This window comes from Eretmochelys imbricata, chromosome 10, assembly GCF_965152235.1.
Source record: "Eretmochelys imbricata isolate rEreImb1 chromosome 10, rEreImb1.hap1, whole genome shotgun sequence".
Classification (NCBI taxonomy): Eukaryota; Metazoa; Chordata; order Testudines; family Cheloniidae; genus Eretmochelys; species Eretmochelys imbricata.
The window spans coordinates 44,704,775-44,718,510 of NC_135581.1; the positions used below are offsets into that span (position 1 = coordinate 44,704,775).

Below are 13,736 nucleotides of genomic sequence, written 5' to 3' on the forward strand. Positions count from 1 at the left end.
TATTGGAAGAGGCATCAAAGGAGCCAGCAAGTGCGACCAAGGGCTATGTAACTGACACTCCAGACAAGAGGTGCAGTATCGCTGGACATCTTCATGTACTCCTGGCCAGAAGAACCTCCGCAGGATCCGTGCCTGGGTTTTCTCTACCCCAGGTGTCCTCCAAACAGGTGACTGTGGGCGAGACTCAATATGGCTTTTTGAGGTTTTCGTGGCACCAGAAGTTGTTGTACCACTTGCTCCTGCATTTGCACCACGTGGTACAGGAGATCTTTCTTCACTATAAAGTAAGGTCCGGGACCCTTCCCATCCACAGGTATCCCATCGATCTCGGCCACCTCTTTCCTGGCGTTATCATATCTGGGGTCCTCCACCTAGTCCCGCCCAAAAGTCTCTCTCCTGGGACTAACCTGCCCAAGCTCCCAGGGCCGGCTTCTGTTTCTTCCAACGGCTCGCCGCCATCATGGCTGGGGGCACCTTCTGGCTCACCTTTTGTGGTGGAAGTTTCTCTGTTGGCTGCTCGCGTCCTTCTGCCTACTAGGGAGGTCCTCTGGCCCTGGGTCAGGATCCAGGTTCCCAAGGCCTTCGCAGCATTCCTCTCTTTTTTTGTCTTCCGGGTCTTCCGGGGGGCTGAGAACAGATCCTGAGAAATCTCAGCGAACATTGGGGGTTGACATTCCCCTGGTAACGAGTCGCTGTCCTCAGGGTCCCCACCTCCCTCCAGCCTCTCTGGGGGAAGTAAATTATCAAACCCTGGATAGTCCCTCCCAATGACTACAGGATATGGAAGTTTAGGAACTACGCCCACGGTCACCTCAATGGGGTTTCCCTGAACCTCTATCTCCACTGGGATGGTGGGGTAATGGCTCACAGCCCCATGCATGCACGTCACTGCTACCCATTTGGCTTGTAGCAGCTGACTATTTTTTACCAGCTTACCCGATATGAGGGTGATAGCACTCCCAGAGTCCACAAGCGCTGTAGCCTCTGCTCCATTTATCCTCACTGGCCTGGTGTAACTATGCTGGGCTAATGCGACCCTGGTGAGGTGGATAAGGGAGCTTGAGACCTCCCAATCCCCCAAGTTACATTGCATAGGCTCCTCGGTGCTGGGACACTGTGCTGCTATGTGTCCCCACTCCCCACATATATAACGTCTATAATTGCTTTTAATCACTCCCCTCTCCTGGGGGCTAGGGGGTTTAGTCCCAGGGTTCCCCCCACTCAGGCCAATCCCTTCCTTCTAGGGTCCCCGCTGGTTTTTGCCCCCCCCCCCCTTCTTCCACCTAGGACTCCCCAGGGGTTTGGCTGCCCAACCTTCCAGGGTTGGGGTCAGGTGCTTGCTTCGAAAGGGGCCTTCCTTGGGTAGTCGGGTCAGTTCCCTGGCTGTCATCAGTCTTTCTACAAGTGTGATCATCTTGTCGTACGTGGACCGATCGTTCTGGCCTACCCATCTGGCAGCAGTCCCCACACATAACGGTCGATGACCAGGATCTCCAAAATCTCCTCCCACCTGCACACCTTGGGCTGTAACCACTTCCGTGCGAGGTGTATGAGGCCGAATAGCTGGGACCTCGGCAGTTTGTTCTCCTGGTATTTCCACTCATGGAACCTCTGGGCCCTTACCGCTGCCATTACCCCTGATTGTGCTAGGATGTCTGCCTTCAGATGGGTATAGTCAGTGGCATCCGTGGCAGGCAAGTCAAAGTAGGCCTTCTGGGCCTTTCCACACCAAAAGGGGCGAGAATGCTGGCCCACTGCTCCTGGGGCCATGCCTCACGCTAAGCAGTCCTTTTGAATGAGAGGAGATATGCCTCTATGTCATCTCCTGACGTCATCTTTGGCAGACAACCAGTGGCCCTCAGGGTTCGCGTCCCATCGGGCCTGGGTGGTGAGGATCTTCAGCTGGTCCACCACCCCTCTCAAGAGGGCATGATCTTGGGTCGCCTGGCTCATCAATAATTGATTGGTTTCATGCTGTAGCCGCATAGACTCCTGTTGTGCCATTGCCTGAACCAGGTGGCCTCCTGCTGGGCTGCCGTGGCTTGTACCAGAGATCTTACCACCTCCTCCATTGTGATACAAAACAAACAAAAACCAAAAAAAAAAAAAAAAAAAATCCAAAACCCCAGTGCACTTTTTTCTTTTTTTTAAACCTCTTTCTCCCGCCAAGCTATGAATGAAATCCCACCTCTGACACCAGTTGTGACAAAGCTCTGACCTTGCCACTGTGGGTCCCATGTTTCCGGGTGGATTTTGCTAGCCTCAGAGCCTCACTGTGACCCTCCACGTAACCCTTCTTTCTCTAGAGACAAGGGTCACAGTCTACTGAGCCATTTTCATCATAAGCCAGCAAGGGAGGTGAGAAGTTATCCTTCCTTGCACAGCCTCTGTTGTCTCCCAGTCTCAGTGATTAATCAGGGGGCAAAGGTGGGGAGGGGGGAGAGCCCGGGCCCACCCTCTACTCCGGGCTCCAGCCCAGGGACCCTAATAGTATCAGTTATGGTAGCTGACCTTTTAGAAACATGACATGTACAATTCCCTGGGCTACTTCCCCCACAGCAACCCTCCCTTCCTCAAGCTCCACTTCACCCTTACCTCAAGGCCTCCTTCCTTGTGCCTGATATGGTGTGTACTACTCAGCCTCTCCAACAGCGCAACTTCCTCCCACAGCTCCTGACATGCACACCCACCTGACTGACTGGGAGGCTTTTAACTAGTTTCAGCCAGCCCCTGATTGGCTTCAGGTGTCCCAATCAACCTAGCATTCTCCCTGCCTTCTGGAAAGTTCTTAATTGGCCCCAGGTGTCTTAATTGACCTGGAGCAGCTTCCACTTCACTTAACCTGATACCAGGGATTTGTTTAGCCTGGAGCTAATATATCTATCTCCCACTACTTTTCTATAGCCATCTGGCCTTGCCCCATCACAATATATTCATAAAGGTACCCAACTCCATGGTATCTGAGCACACTTTAGTGTGCTTTAAATTGAGTTAATTACAATTGCAAATAGGGATAGTTTTATGCATAGTGTTTTCCTCCTCATCTCATGTCTTCTTACTTTTAGGAACAGGATGTGTTAATTAAGGCTTCATCTGCTCAGTTCCCAACTAAATCATAATCCCAGCTTGTAACTTCATGATCTCCATAGCAACCAATGGTGAATTGTTAAAGGAATGATAGGAAACTTGTCTTAAAATGGGCTTTTTGCCCATTGCCTCTGAAATTAAACATTAGTGAAGAGAAATGAGATTTACAAGAATGACTTCCTTTTAAAAGATAATGTTATTGTGCAAAATAAGCAAACATAGGAAATGTTGTATATAATGACTGAGTATTCATGTAAAAACCACAAAAGCAGAGTGGCCTACAAACACAGTAAGTGACTGTCCTTTGCATGAGCAACCAGCAGAATGGATTCTACATAGATATGTTTTATGAGAGTTCTTCAAGAGGCATCAGTGGGCCTCTTGGCAAAGCTTTTTCCGCATACAGATGGTTCCATAATTTCTAAGCAACATGTCAGGAATACAGTTAGCATGTTCTGTTTGGTGGTGACAGACCAGGGAACTAATCTTCTGCTGCAAGCTGATGAACAAGGGAACAATGACAGCATGCTTAGAAAAGGAGAGGGTGGAAGTTAAGGAGTTAGCAGACTCCAGAACATGAGCATTCTGCATTTACCCTTTCCCCTATGGCCCTCCCCATGATTAGAAGAGCAATCTAAAAACACACTGGTATTGGGATTTGCCCTTTTTTAGAATCCCCAGACCATTGTAAGGGAGAGGTTATTTCTCATGACAAAACCAACTTGATGAAAGTGTCCACATGCAGGAGGTTCTGCGTCTAAAATCCATGACTTCTAATCATTCTGTAACGGGCAGCAGTCTCCAGCCTGTTAAGTGTTGGAACACTACAAAAAGCCGCAGTTTAATTATTGCTGAGTCCCTTGGGCAGATGTGGCTCATTATGAGTCCATCCTGCATATAACAGACTTGGGTGCTATGTTCTGAAACAGAAAGGTCCTGAGGGATGGAACCTTAGGAGCATCCAAGCTTGACCGAGAAGGGTAATACTTCATTTAAAAACAAATTTGCCAAACAATCTAGTAATGATTTTTGTGATCTTTTGTATGAAGCGAGAAGAAGTGTCACTGCAGCAAAATACTCTGTAGCTAATGTTAATATGCACATGAATGTGTTAAAATTTGCCAGCTGTTCCTGTGGTATGACCTGCGACTGCCATATGGGACACTCAGGTTGGATTGCCTCATTATAGCATGCTCAGTGAGGGAGAGGGAGAGCCTTATGACCTACGCAGGCATTGCACAGCAGTGTGATGGGCTTTGAAGAAAACCCCCATTGTTCTAAACCAGAAAGTGAGAGGGGGAGGAGTAAAACCAGAGGCAAATAGGGAAGGCTGTTTAAGGTTCCAACAGGGATGCAGAAGATCTCCTGTGCTAATTTCCACCAGGAGAAAGATAGATACATTCTCCTGATTGACAGGGAGAGTGAACCATTATGATTTCTGAAGAAAAGCCATCCCAGCACTCAGTTTCCCATTCCCCAACTGCAACACATCATCACTTCACTAGAATATTTGTCCTAGCTGCTTGGGGAGTCATTACCATTTTACAAAGCCGTATCAGTGCAAAGCTGGTGAACAGACCATCCTACCTAGAGGCTGCAATTGGTTTTCGAGGCTATGAAAGGAAATTCTTATGTGCCCACACAGCTGGAAAAGCAACCATGAGGGACTAGGAGACTTATTTCTGGAAGGAGGGTGCTTGTTTTGCAAACAAAACTTACCAGTGGCCTGCCAACCCAGTCGTAGGCATAATCAAAGGTGTAGCCTTTTTTTTCAAATAGCTCTGTAAAGATAGTTCGTAAGTAATCGTAGTCTGGTCTCTCAAAGAAGTCTAATCGCCTGACATAACGAAGATATGTGGCCATCTCCTCTGTTGGAAAAAGGCAAGGACAAAAGGAAAAAAAAAAAGGAGTATCAATATCTCTGCCCAGACTAAAAGACCTAGAGCAGCGCACACAGTAAAGTCACCTGCTGTTCACGCCATGTCTCTGTATAGATTACATGCCCCTCCAGCATGAGAGGAATACAACTGGTGGGATCTAGTCTTTGCAATACCCTGAGAAGCCAGCTGGAGGCTATTGGGCAAACTTGGCCTTCCAGTCTTTAGCGGTGATGAAAGTGATCTTGTAAGAGGAGATGCATCTTTAAAAGCAGCGCTGATACTTACGGGGAGTTTGAATAGAAGTGGGTAAAGTATACCGTGGCAGAGCTCCGACCTTGTCTCAGTGGGTCCCACACTTCCTGGCAGATTACGCTAGCCTCAGAGGCTCACCATAACCCTCTATGTAGCCCTTCTCCCTCTAGAGGCAAGGGTCACAGCCTACTGAGCCATTTTCATCATAAGCCAGCAAGGAAGTTGGTGAGAGAACTCCCACAGTCTCTGTTGTCCCTACAGACTTATTCCAGAACAGTTAAGCCTCCTGTCCTGACAGGGGCCTGTCTTCCCCTCCCAGGAGGTGTTTCTGTAGTGGCGAGCTGATGGGGAACCTGGGCCCGCCCTCTACTCCGGGTTCCGGCCCAGGGACCCTAATGGCAGCAGCTGTTGGCAGCCGACCTTTCACTGCCAGAGTTGCTACATTTCCCTGGGCCACTTCCCCACAGCTCTCCCACTTCTCTCTCTCTCTCAACACCTTCTTCACCCTCACCTTAGGGCTCCCTTTCCAGTGGCTTGAGGGTGTCTTCATTACCCAGCCACACTTCCTCTCCCCTGGCTCGCCTCTGCCTGACTGGAGTGAGCCCTTTTATAGTATTAGAGTGGCCTTAATTAGAGTCAGGTGTTCACATTAGCTTAATAGCCTCACCTGACTCTTTGCAGGTTAATTGGAATCAGGTGTTCTCATTAGCCTAACGGCTTCAACTGACTCTTTTGCAGGCTAACTGGAGACCTGTGTCCACCCTAGCCTGGAGCAGCCCCTGCTCTGGTCAGTCAGGGAACGGAAAACTGCTTACCCAGGGGCCAGTATATCTGCCTTCTACTACTCTGCTGTACCCAACTGGCCTGAGTTTATCACAATACATATTTAAAAATATGCACAAAAGCATCCCCTGCTGGAACAGGCAGGTGAAGTCTCCTCCACACAATACATAAAAGCAGTGCTAGATTGACAGTATCAAAGGCTATGGAAGCAAGAAAACCACACCATTTTTCTGGAAATCTTCCTGCTCGTGCCCCAATCCTGAAGCTTCGGCAGGGTGTCTCCTCCCCCAACTTTACGTGCCACATCACAGTCAGCACGCTTCTGACTTACAGAGCTCCCTAGAATCACTTGCCAGCACCGCTTCGTTGCCTGGAGACAAATGGTAGCTGTTGAATGACAGACCAGTCTTATCCCCCTTCCTCTGTAGGCCAGGCAAAGGAAGAGACTGGGAGTGGGGTGGGGGCGGGGGGCACGAGATCTTCAGATGGTGTAAATGGTCCCAACTCCACTGACTTCAGTTTGAGCTATGACAGCTGACACAAATTAAGGATCCGACACTGTGAATCAAACACAAGTCTCTTGCTAGGCAGTACACACTGCCCTCCTGAGCCAGCCCATCTGCCACCATGTTTGATTGCTGTTCATTCCCACATCAGCATCTTCAGGAAAGCCTTTCTCCAAAACCTAGCAATATTTTCCTTTTATTTTGATTCTTTTAATGTTTGAATGAGCTGAGTTTTTTTAATTTTAGAATCATTTGATCCTTTTCACAGCATCATGTGATGAAACAACTCCTTGACTACCTTGTCCAGTGCTTACCTGCTTTCCTTTATTAAAAAAAGCTTTAATAAATAATTAATACTTTACATGCAATTCAATTTTATAACACTATTTAAAGGTCAAGTTTTCTGCCTGCTCCAGACACCTGCTGCCCTCCCCTGTGTAGATTTTTAATTCAAGTATGTAAGTTCTATTTTGTATATTAATTAATGTAACAATTATTTAATAAAATGTGTGTTTTTGTGATAAATGCAATTTTAAGTCTCAACAGCACAAACACAGTATTTGTTGTGGTGGCATACTGTGACTTCAAGTAGCTGCAGGTAAGGCATGAGAGCATCCCAGGACAGTCACAATATTGCTCTTGTAGAGATGTTTGCACTATAAGGCTATGTACAGTATGTGCGTGAAGTTACTTAGGTGGCGATTTAGTCTCTATTTATATTAGCTGAATTGCAGTAGCACGCTGGGGCCCGGTCTGTGACTGGGGCTCCTTTGTGTTAGGTGTTGTACAAATACATAACAAAAAGACTGTCCCTGCCCAGAACTACATGGCTATTTGAATGCACCATGAATGATATGATAACAGAAGAGTTGGGAAGCACTAAAGCAAAGGCATCAGGAATCCAAATGTCAACATATCCTCCATGAAATCCATCCAATGTACCGTATATACTCGTTCATAAACTGAATATTTTTGGTAAAAAAGTGACACATCAAAGAGTGGGGGGTCAGCTTATAAATGGGTCTACACCAAAATTTGATGATTTTAAACTCTATCAAATCATTGAATTGAATATCTAACACACTGTCGGTTTGTTTACCTGGAGCGCCTGCAGGCATGGAGCCCTTCAGTTCCCCGTGGCCGCGGTTCGCTGTTCCCAGCCAATGGGAGCTGCGAGAAGTGCCACTTCCCACAGCTCCCATTGGCTGGGATGGTGAACCACAGCCACAGGGAACTGAGGGGCTCCGTGCCTGTGAACGCTCCAGGTAAACAAAAAGTCCCGACCCACCAGCGGCTTACCCTGATGGGCCGGGAGCCAAAGTTTGCCAACCCCTGAAATATAGGGTCAGCTTATGAAAGGGTCATACAGTTTGTTTTTTTTTTTTTTTTTTTGGGTTTTTTTTTTACTATTTTTACCTATCGATCCTGGGGGGTCGGCTTATAAATGAACAGGCTAATGAACGAATATATACAGTATATTGTATCCAGAAAAATGCAATTGTTATATTATGGATAAGTTGTTCATACAACAGTCATAATGAGTAACATTAACTTGTTCCCCTTACACATACAGTGTTCTGATTACTTGCCCAGTTAACTGTTGACCTAAAGCTTTTTAGCACTTTATATGTGCTGAGGAGTTAGTTACTGTGGGATTCATAACTTTTGAATTTACTGCCCTGTTCCAATTCACACTGTTAAACTGAGCCCTTCTCAGGGCAGGAGCTGTCTGTTATGTCTGCACAGTGCAGAGCTCAACGAGGCTTGGTCCTCTAGGTGCCGCCATAATACTACTGCTAACGTTGCATCAGCATGGTTTTTGCATTTAGTCACTTTACAGACAGAAAAACTGAACTGCCCCACTTAGCAATATTAACTTTGAAATGGTGCAGATTGGCTTTGTAGTTAGGGGGACCAGACAGCAAGTGTGAAAAATCAGGACAGGAGGTGCGGGTAATAGGAGTCTATATAAGAAAGATATATAAAAAATCGGGACTGTCCCTATAAAATCGGGACACCTGGTCACCCTATTTGTAGTTCACACTCACTGAGGTGAAAGGACAGGGGTGGGATGGGAGGGGGTTAGGGTTAGGGTCCCTCTCTTGTTGTTGCTATCAGGCCATATATGCTCTGCTCTGCTCTGAAGCCTGGAAGACAGCAAAGGTTCCAAACCAGCAACGAGAAGCAGCAGCTCCACTTTGTCCCACAGGAGCTCTGGGGCTTTTGGAGTGAGGATGGAAGAGGGCAGAACAAGGGAGCAGCCACTCGCAAAGGCATATCTGATCTTGGGACCCAGTGGATTTCTGACCAAAATCCTGCTGGGAAGTTAGTGCTACTTAAAACAACAATAATTACCTACTGTGCCTGCTACTCCTCTTTGGGGGAGCTGGGTGGGAAGTGGCAGGGCAGGGATGGAGTGGGGGTGAGAAGAGGCAGGGCAGGGGTGGAGGCTTGAGGAAGGGGGTTTGTGATGGCAGAGGGAGGGGTGGGTTGAGCACCCCCATGGCCCGGAGGAAGCCGGCACTGGTGGCCTGGTCAGTATCCAGCTGAGGGAACTTGCTCAAGGTTGACACCCAGGATCTGCTAAATTGGCCACCCAGTTCTTTCACTGCTTCAAAAATATCAGAGCTCTGAGGAGAATAAACTCCATATACCTGAGGCAGTCACTTCAGAGAAGCAATTAACAAACATGACACAGTCTTTTTTGGAAGATGGCCAAGTGGGGACTGCTGTTTCCATTCCTCTTCACAGAACAAAGAGCAACCGTGGGCAATTGAGCATTCTCCAACCACCTCAATACGAAGGACCATGTTGGCAATTAACTGAAAGTAAGGACTGAAGGACTGGAGAAGAGTGACGGAATAGAGACTGCTACTGATTGACAGTGGTAGTAGCTCCAGGTGTTTGCCATTGACAGGAGCAATGTAACAAACATCATTCAAATATGTTCTGACAGAACAAAATATGTTGGTCCTGCTTTGAGCAGGGGGTTGAACTAGATGACCTCCTGCGGTCTCTCCCAATCCTAATCTTCTATGATACAATAGGATGGGTTATGTCCAGTTCATAATTGACACCTTACACAGAGAGTACAACCGGTATAACAATTCCAACTGGGCCTTACCTGGAAAGTTCTCACAGAGAACTTCAACTGGAGTGTTTCTCTTCGTGTCCCCAATCTTCTGATATCTCTCTTTTAAGGTGTCAGCCTGTAGGGTACAAAGAGGAAGCGTAAGTTTAGAGACAGAGAATCCAACAGCAGGTAACGGACCTCGCTATGAGGGTGAAAACAAAAGGTATTTTATACAGTATATTGCACATATCAGGATAGAAGAACTTTTTGTCCAAACTGCACCTTATGAAACACAAATATAAAGTAGCTACCGTACAATTCACTTGCTAAGAGCAAAGACCACCTAGAGAGTTTCTGAAGGTATTGCTAAGATCTGAAAGGGAGAACATGTTTAAGCTTACAGATATTAGCTGAACATCATGCTTTCATGAGAATGAGTTTTTAATATTTTAAAAATCAACTATTAGACAAGGCATTTTGGGCTCTCACCTTAGAGCGTGTAACACCATGTCTAGCTGCTCAGCAAGTAACAACTACTCAGTTAGCCTGGTGTGGCAAGGCACCTCCACTGTCTTGCTGGACTTAGCATAGAATCATAGACTTTAAGGTCAGAAGGGACCATTATGATCGTCTAGTCTGACCTCCTGCACAACGTAGGCCACAGAATCTCACCCACCCACTCCTGTAACCTATGTCTGACCTACTGAAGTCCTCAAATTGTGGTTTAAAGACTTCAAGATGCAGAGAATCCTCCAGCAAGTGATCCGTGCCCCACGCTGCAGAGAAAGGCAAAAACCCCCCAAAGCCTCTGCCATTCTGCCCTGGGGAAAATTCCTTCCTGACCCCAAATATGGCAATCAGCTAAACCCTGAGCATGTGGGCACGACTCACCAGCCAGACACCCAGGAAAGAATTCTCTGTAGTAACTCAGATCCCGCTCTGGCAGTGGTGGGGTCTGGGGTAAATCAGCCCCACTCTGGACAGTATTTGCCTTCCCCCTCTGTATTTTCTTATTAGCATGTTCAAGGTAGGCCTCAGGGCATGCCCAAGGAATGCTTCTCCACCAAACAAAAATAAATCAATTTATAAACAGAAAACAAAGGGGGAATCCCTTTCCCTGCCCCCTCACTGGGGAGGGGTTTTCCCCTTGTTGGCCCCAGGGCGCCAATTCTTCCCCTAAACAGGTATTCAGCTTTGGTCACTCAGGTGTCCCTATTTGACCTAAGTTAACCCCTTATCAGCTTACAGGAAAAAGGGCAGGAGCAACATTTCAGATTTTGGTGAGGGAGGGGCAACTTTAACCGTGATTCCAGGGGCTACTTAGGGACCTGAAAACTCTAGTTTTTTGGCAGATAACTTAGCAATTAGCAGACAGGAACACTGTATCTAGTTCCTATATAAAAGAAAGAAAATTAAATAAATATTAGACCGGGGTGGGCAAACTTTTTGGCCTGAGGGCCACATCTGGGTAGGGAAATTGTATGCAGGGCCATGAATGTAGGGCTGGGGCAGGGGGTGCGGTGTGCAGGAAAGGGCTCAGGGCAAGGGGTTGGGGCGCAGAAGGGGTGCGGCAGGGGGCTCAAGGCAGGGGGTTGGGGCCCTGTATCCTATCTTCCAACAATGGCCAATGCCAGGTGCTTCAGAGGGAATGAACAGAACAGGGCAATCATCAAGTGATTCATCCCGTTGCCCACTCCCAGCTTCCTGCAAACAGAGGGTAGGGACATTAAGAACATGGTGTTGCATCCCTGCCCATCCTGGCTAATAGCCATTGATGGACCTATCCTCCATGAACGTATCTAGTTCTTATTGGAACCCTGTTATAATTTTGGCCTTTGCAACATCCCCTGGCAAAGAGTTCCACAGAAATGCTGTGAAGAAATACTTTATTCTGTTTAGTATCAGAGGGGTAGCCATGTTTGCCGCTTTTACAGATCCAGACTAAAAGTCCTGTGGCACCTTTTAGACTAACAGACGTATTGGAACATAAGCTTGCATCCAATGAAGTGAGTATTCACCCACGAAAGCTTATGCTCCAATAAGTTTGTTAGTCTATAAGGTGCCACAGGACTCTGCCGTTTCTTTTGTTTGTTTTAAATCTGCTCCCTATTAATTTCATTGCGTGACCCTTCGTCTTGTGTTATGCGAAGTAGTAAATAATATTTCCTTATTCAATTTTTCCACACCATTCATGATTTTATAGACCTCTATCTTATTCCCCCTTAGTCATCTCTTTTCCAAGCTGAAAAATTCTAGTCTTTTTAATCTTTCCTCAGACAGAAGTTGTTCCATACCCCAATCATTTCTGTTGCCCTTTTCTGTACCTTTTCCAATTCCAATATATCTTTTTTGAGATGGGTGTCCAAATCTGCACACAGTATTCAAGATGTGGGCATATCATGGATTTATACAGAGGCAATGAGATACTTTCTGTCTTATTATCTATCCCTTTCCTATGATTCCCAATATTGTTAGCTTTTTTAATTGCCACTGCACACTGAGCAGATGTTTTCAGAGAACTATCCACAATGACTTCAAGAACTCTTTCTTGACAGGTAACAGCTAATTTAGACCCCATCATTTTGATCGTATAGTTGGGATTACAGTTTGCCATGTGCATTACTTTGCATTTATCAACACTGAATTTCATCTGCCATTTTGTTGCCCAGTCACCCAGCTTTGTGCAAGCCCTTTGTAACTCTTTGCAGTCAGTTGTGGACTTAACTATCTTGAATAATTTTATATCATCTGCAAATTTTGCCACCTCAATGTTTATCCCTATTTACCCCTCTCTATTCTGAAAACTGACTATCTATTCCTACCCTTTGTTTCCTATCTTTTAACTGGAGTGCCTGGCAATGCTTTCAGGATCATCTAACAATCCTCAATTTAATTTAATGACAAGCCTTTTGTTATCTTAATCACCCTGCCTCTGGTTATAAACAGGTTTCAGAGTAGCAGCTGTGTTAGCCTGTATCTGCAAAAAAACCAGGAGTACTTGTGGCACTGAAGAGACTACAACTTATGCTCTAATAAATTTGTTAGTCTCTAAGGTGTCACAAGTACTCCTGGTTTTTTTGTTGTTATAAACAAACTCCCTACCCGAAGAGCACAAGCTGTGTTGCAGTTAAGAGCTTCCTCTGGGGCTAGGGCATGCACTGTGAGCAGACCTCTGGTATGAAACTCGGGGTGGGAGGGAGAAGAGGAGGTAAGAGGAGCCCGCCCATCGCCCCTCAAATGGCACCCTTGAAAAAGGGCCTTTATCATTCTAGGGCAGGAGTTCTCAAACTTCATTGCATCGTGACCCCGTTCAACAAAAATTACGACATGACCCCAGGAGGCGGGACTGAATCATAGAATATCAGGGTTGGAAGGGACCTCAGGAGGTCATCTAGTTCAACCCCCTGCTCAAAGCAGGACCAATCCCTGACTAAATCATCCCAGCCAGGGCTTTGTCAAGCCTGACCTTAAAAACTTCTAAGGAAGGAGATTCTACCACCTCCCTAGGTAACGCATTCCAGTGTTTCACCACCCTCCTAGTGAAAAAGTTTTTCTTAATATCCAACCTAAACCTCCCCCACTGCAACTTGAGACCATTACTCCTTGTCCTGTCCTCTTCTACCACTGAGAATAGTCTAGAACCATCCTCTCTGGAACCACCTCTCAGGTAGTTGAAAGCAGCTATCAAATCCCCCCTCATTCGTCTCTTCTGCAGACTAAACAATCCCAGTTCCCTCAGCCTCTCCTCATAAGTCATGTGTTCCAGACCCCTAATCATTTTTGTTGCCCTTCGCTGGACTCTCTCCAATTTATCCACATCCTTCTTGTAGTGTGGGGCCCAAAACTGGACACAGTACTCCAGATGAGGCCTCACCAATGTCGAATAGAGGGGGACGATCACATCCCTCGATCTGCTCGCTATGCCCCTACTTATACATCCTAAAATGCCATTGGCCTTCTTGGCAACAAGGGCACACTGCTAACTCATATCCAGCTTCTCGTCCACTGTCACCCCTAAGTCCTTTTCCGCAGAACTGCTGCCTAGCCATTCGGTCCCTAGTCTGTAGCTGTGCATTGGGTTCTTCTGTCCTAAGTGCAGGTCCCTGCACTTATCCTTATTGAACCTCATCAGATTTCTTTTGGCCCAATCCTCCA

The 13,736-nt window shown here is 46.6% G+C and overlaps 1 protein-coding gene across 5 annotated transcripts in view; it reads right to left on the reverse strand.

The window, feature by feature from the left end:
- CSNK1G1 (casein kinase 1 gamma 1) overlaps positions 1-13,736 on the reverse strand; it is a 271,112-nt gene that overhangs the window by 45,531 nt on the left and 211,845 nt on the right. For all 5 annotated transcript variants that reach the window (XM_077829197.1, XM_077829194.1, XM_077829195.1 and 2 more), the window contains 2 exons: positions 9,633-9,717; positions 4,807-4,955 (listed from right to left, as the gene is read on the reverse strand). In XM_077829197.1, the coding sequence (XP_077685323.1) occupies positions 4,807-4,955; positions 9,633-9,717 (234 nt within the window). The remainder of the gene's footprint in view (positions 1-4,806; positions 4,956-9,632; positions 9,718-13,736) is intronic.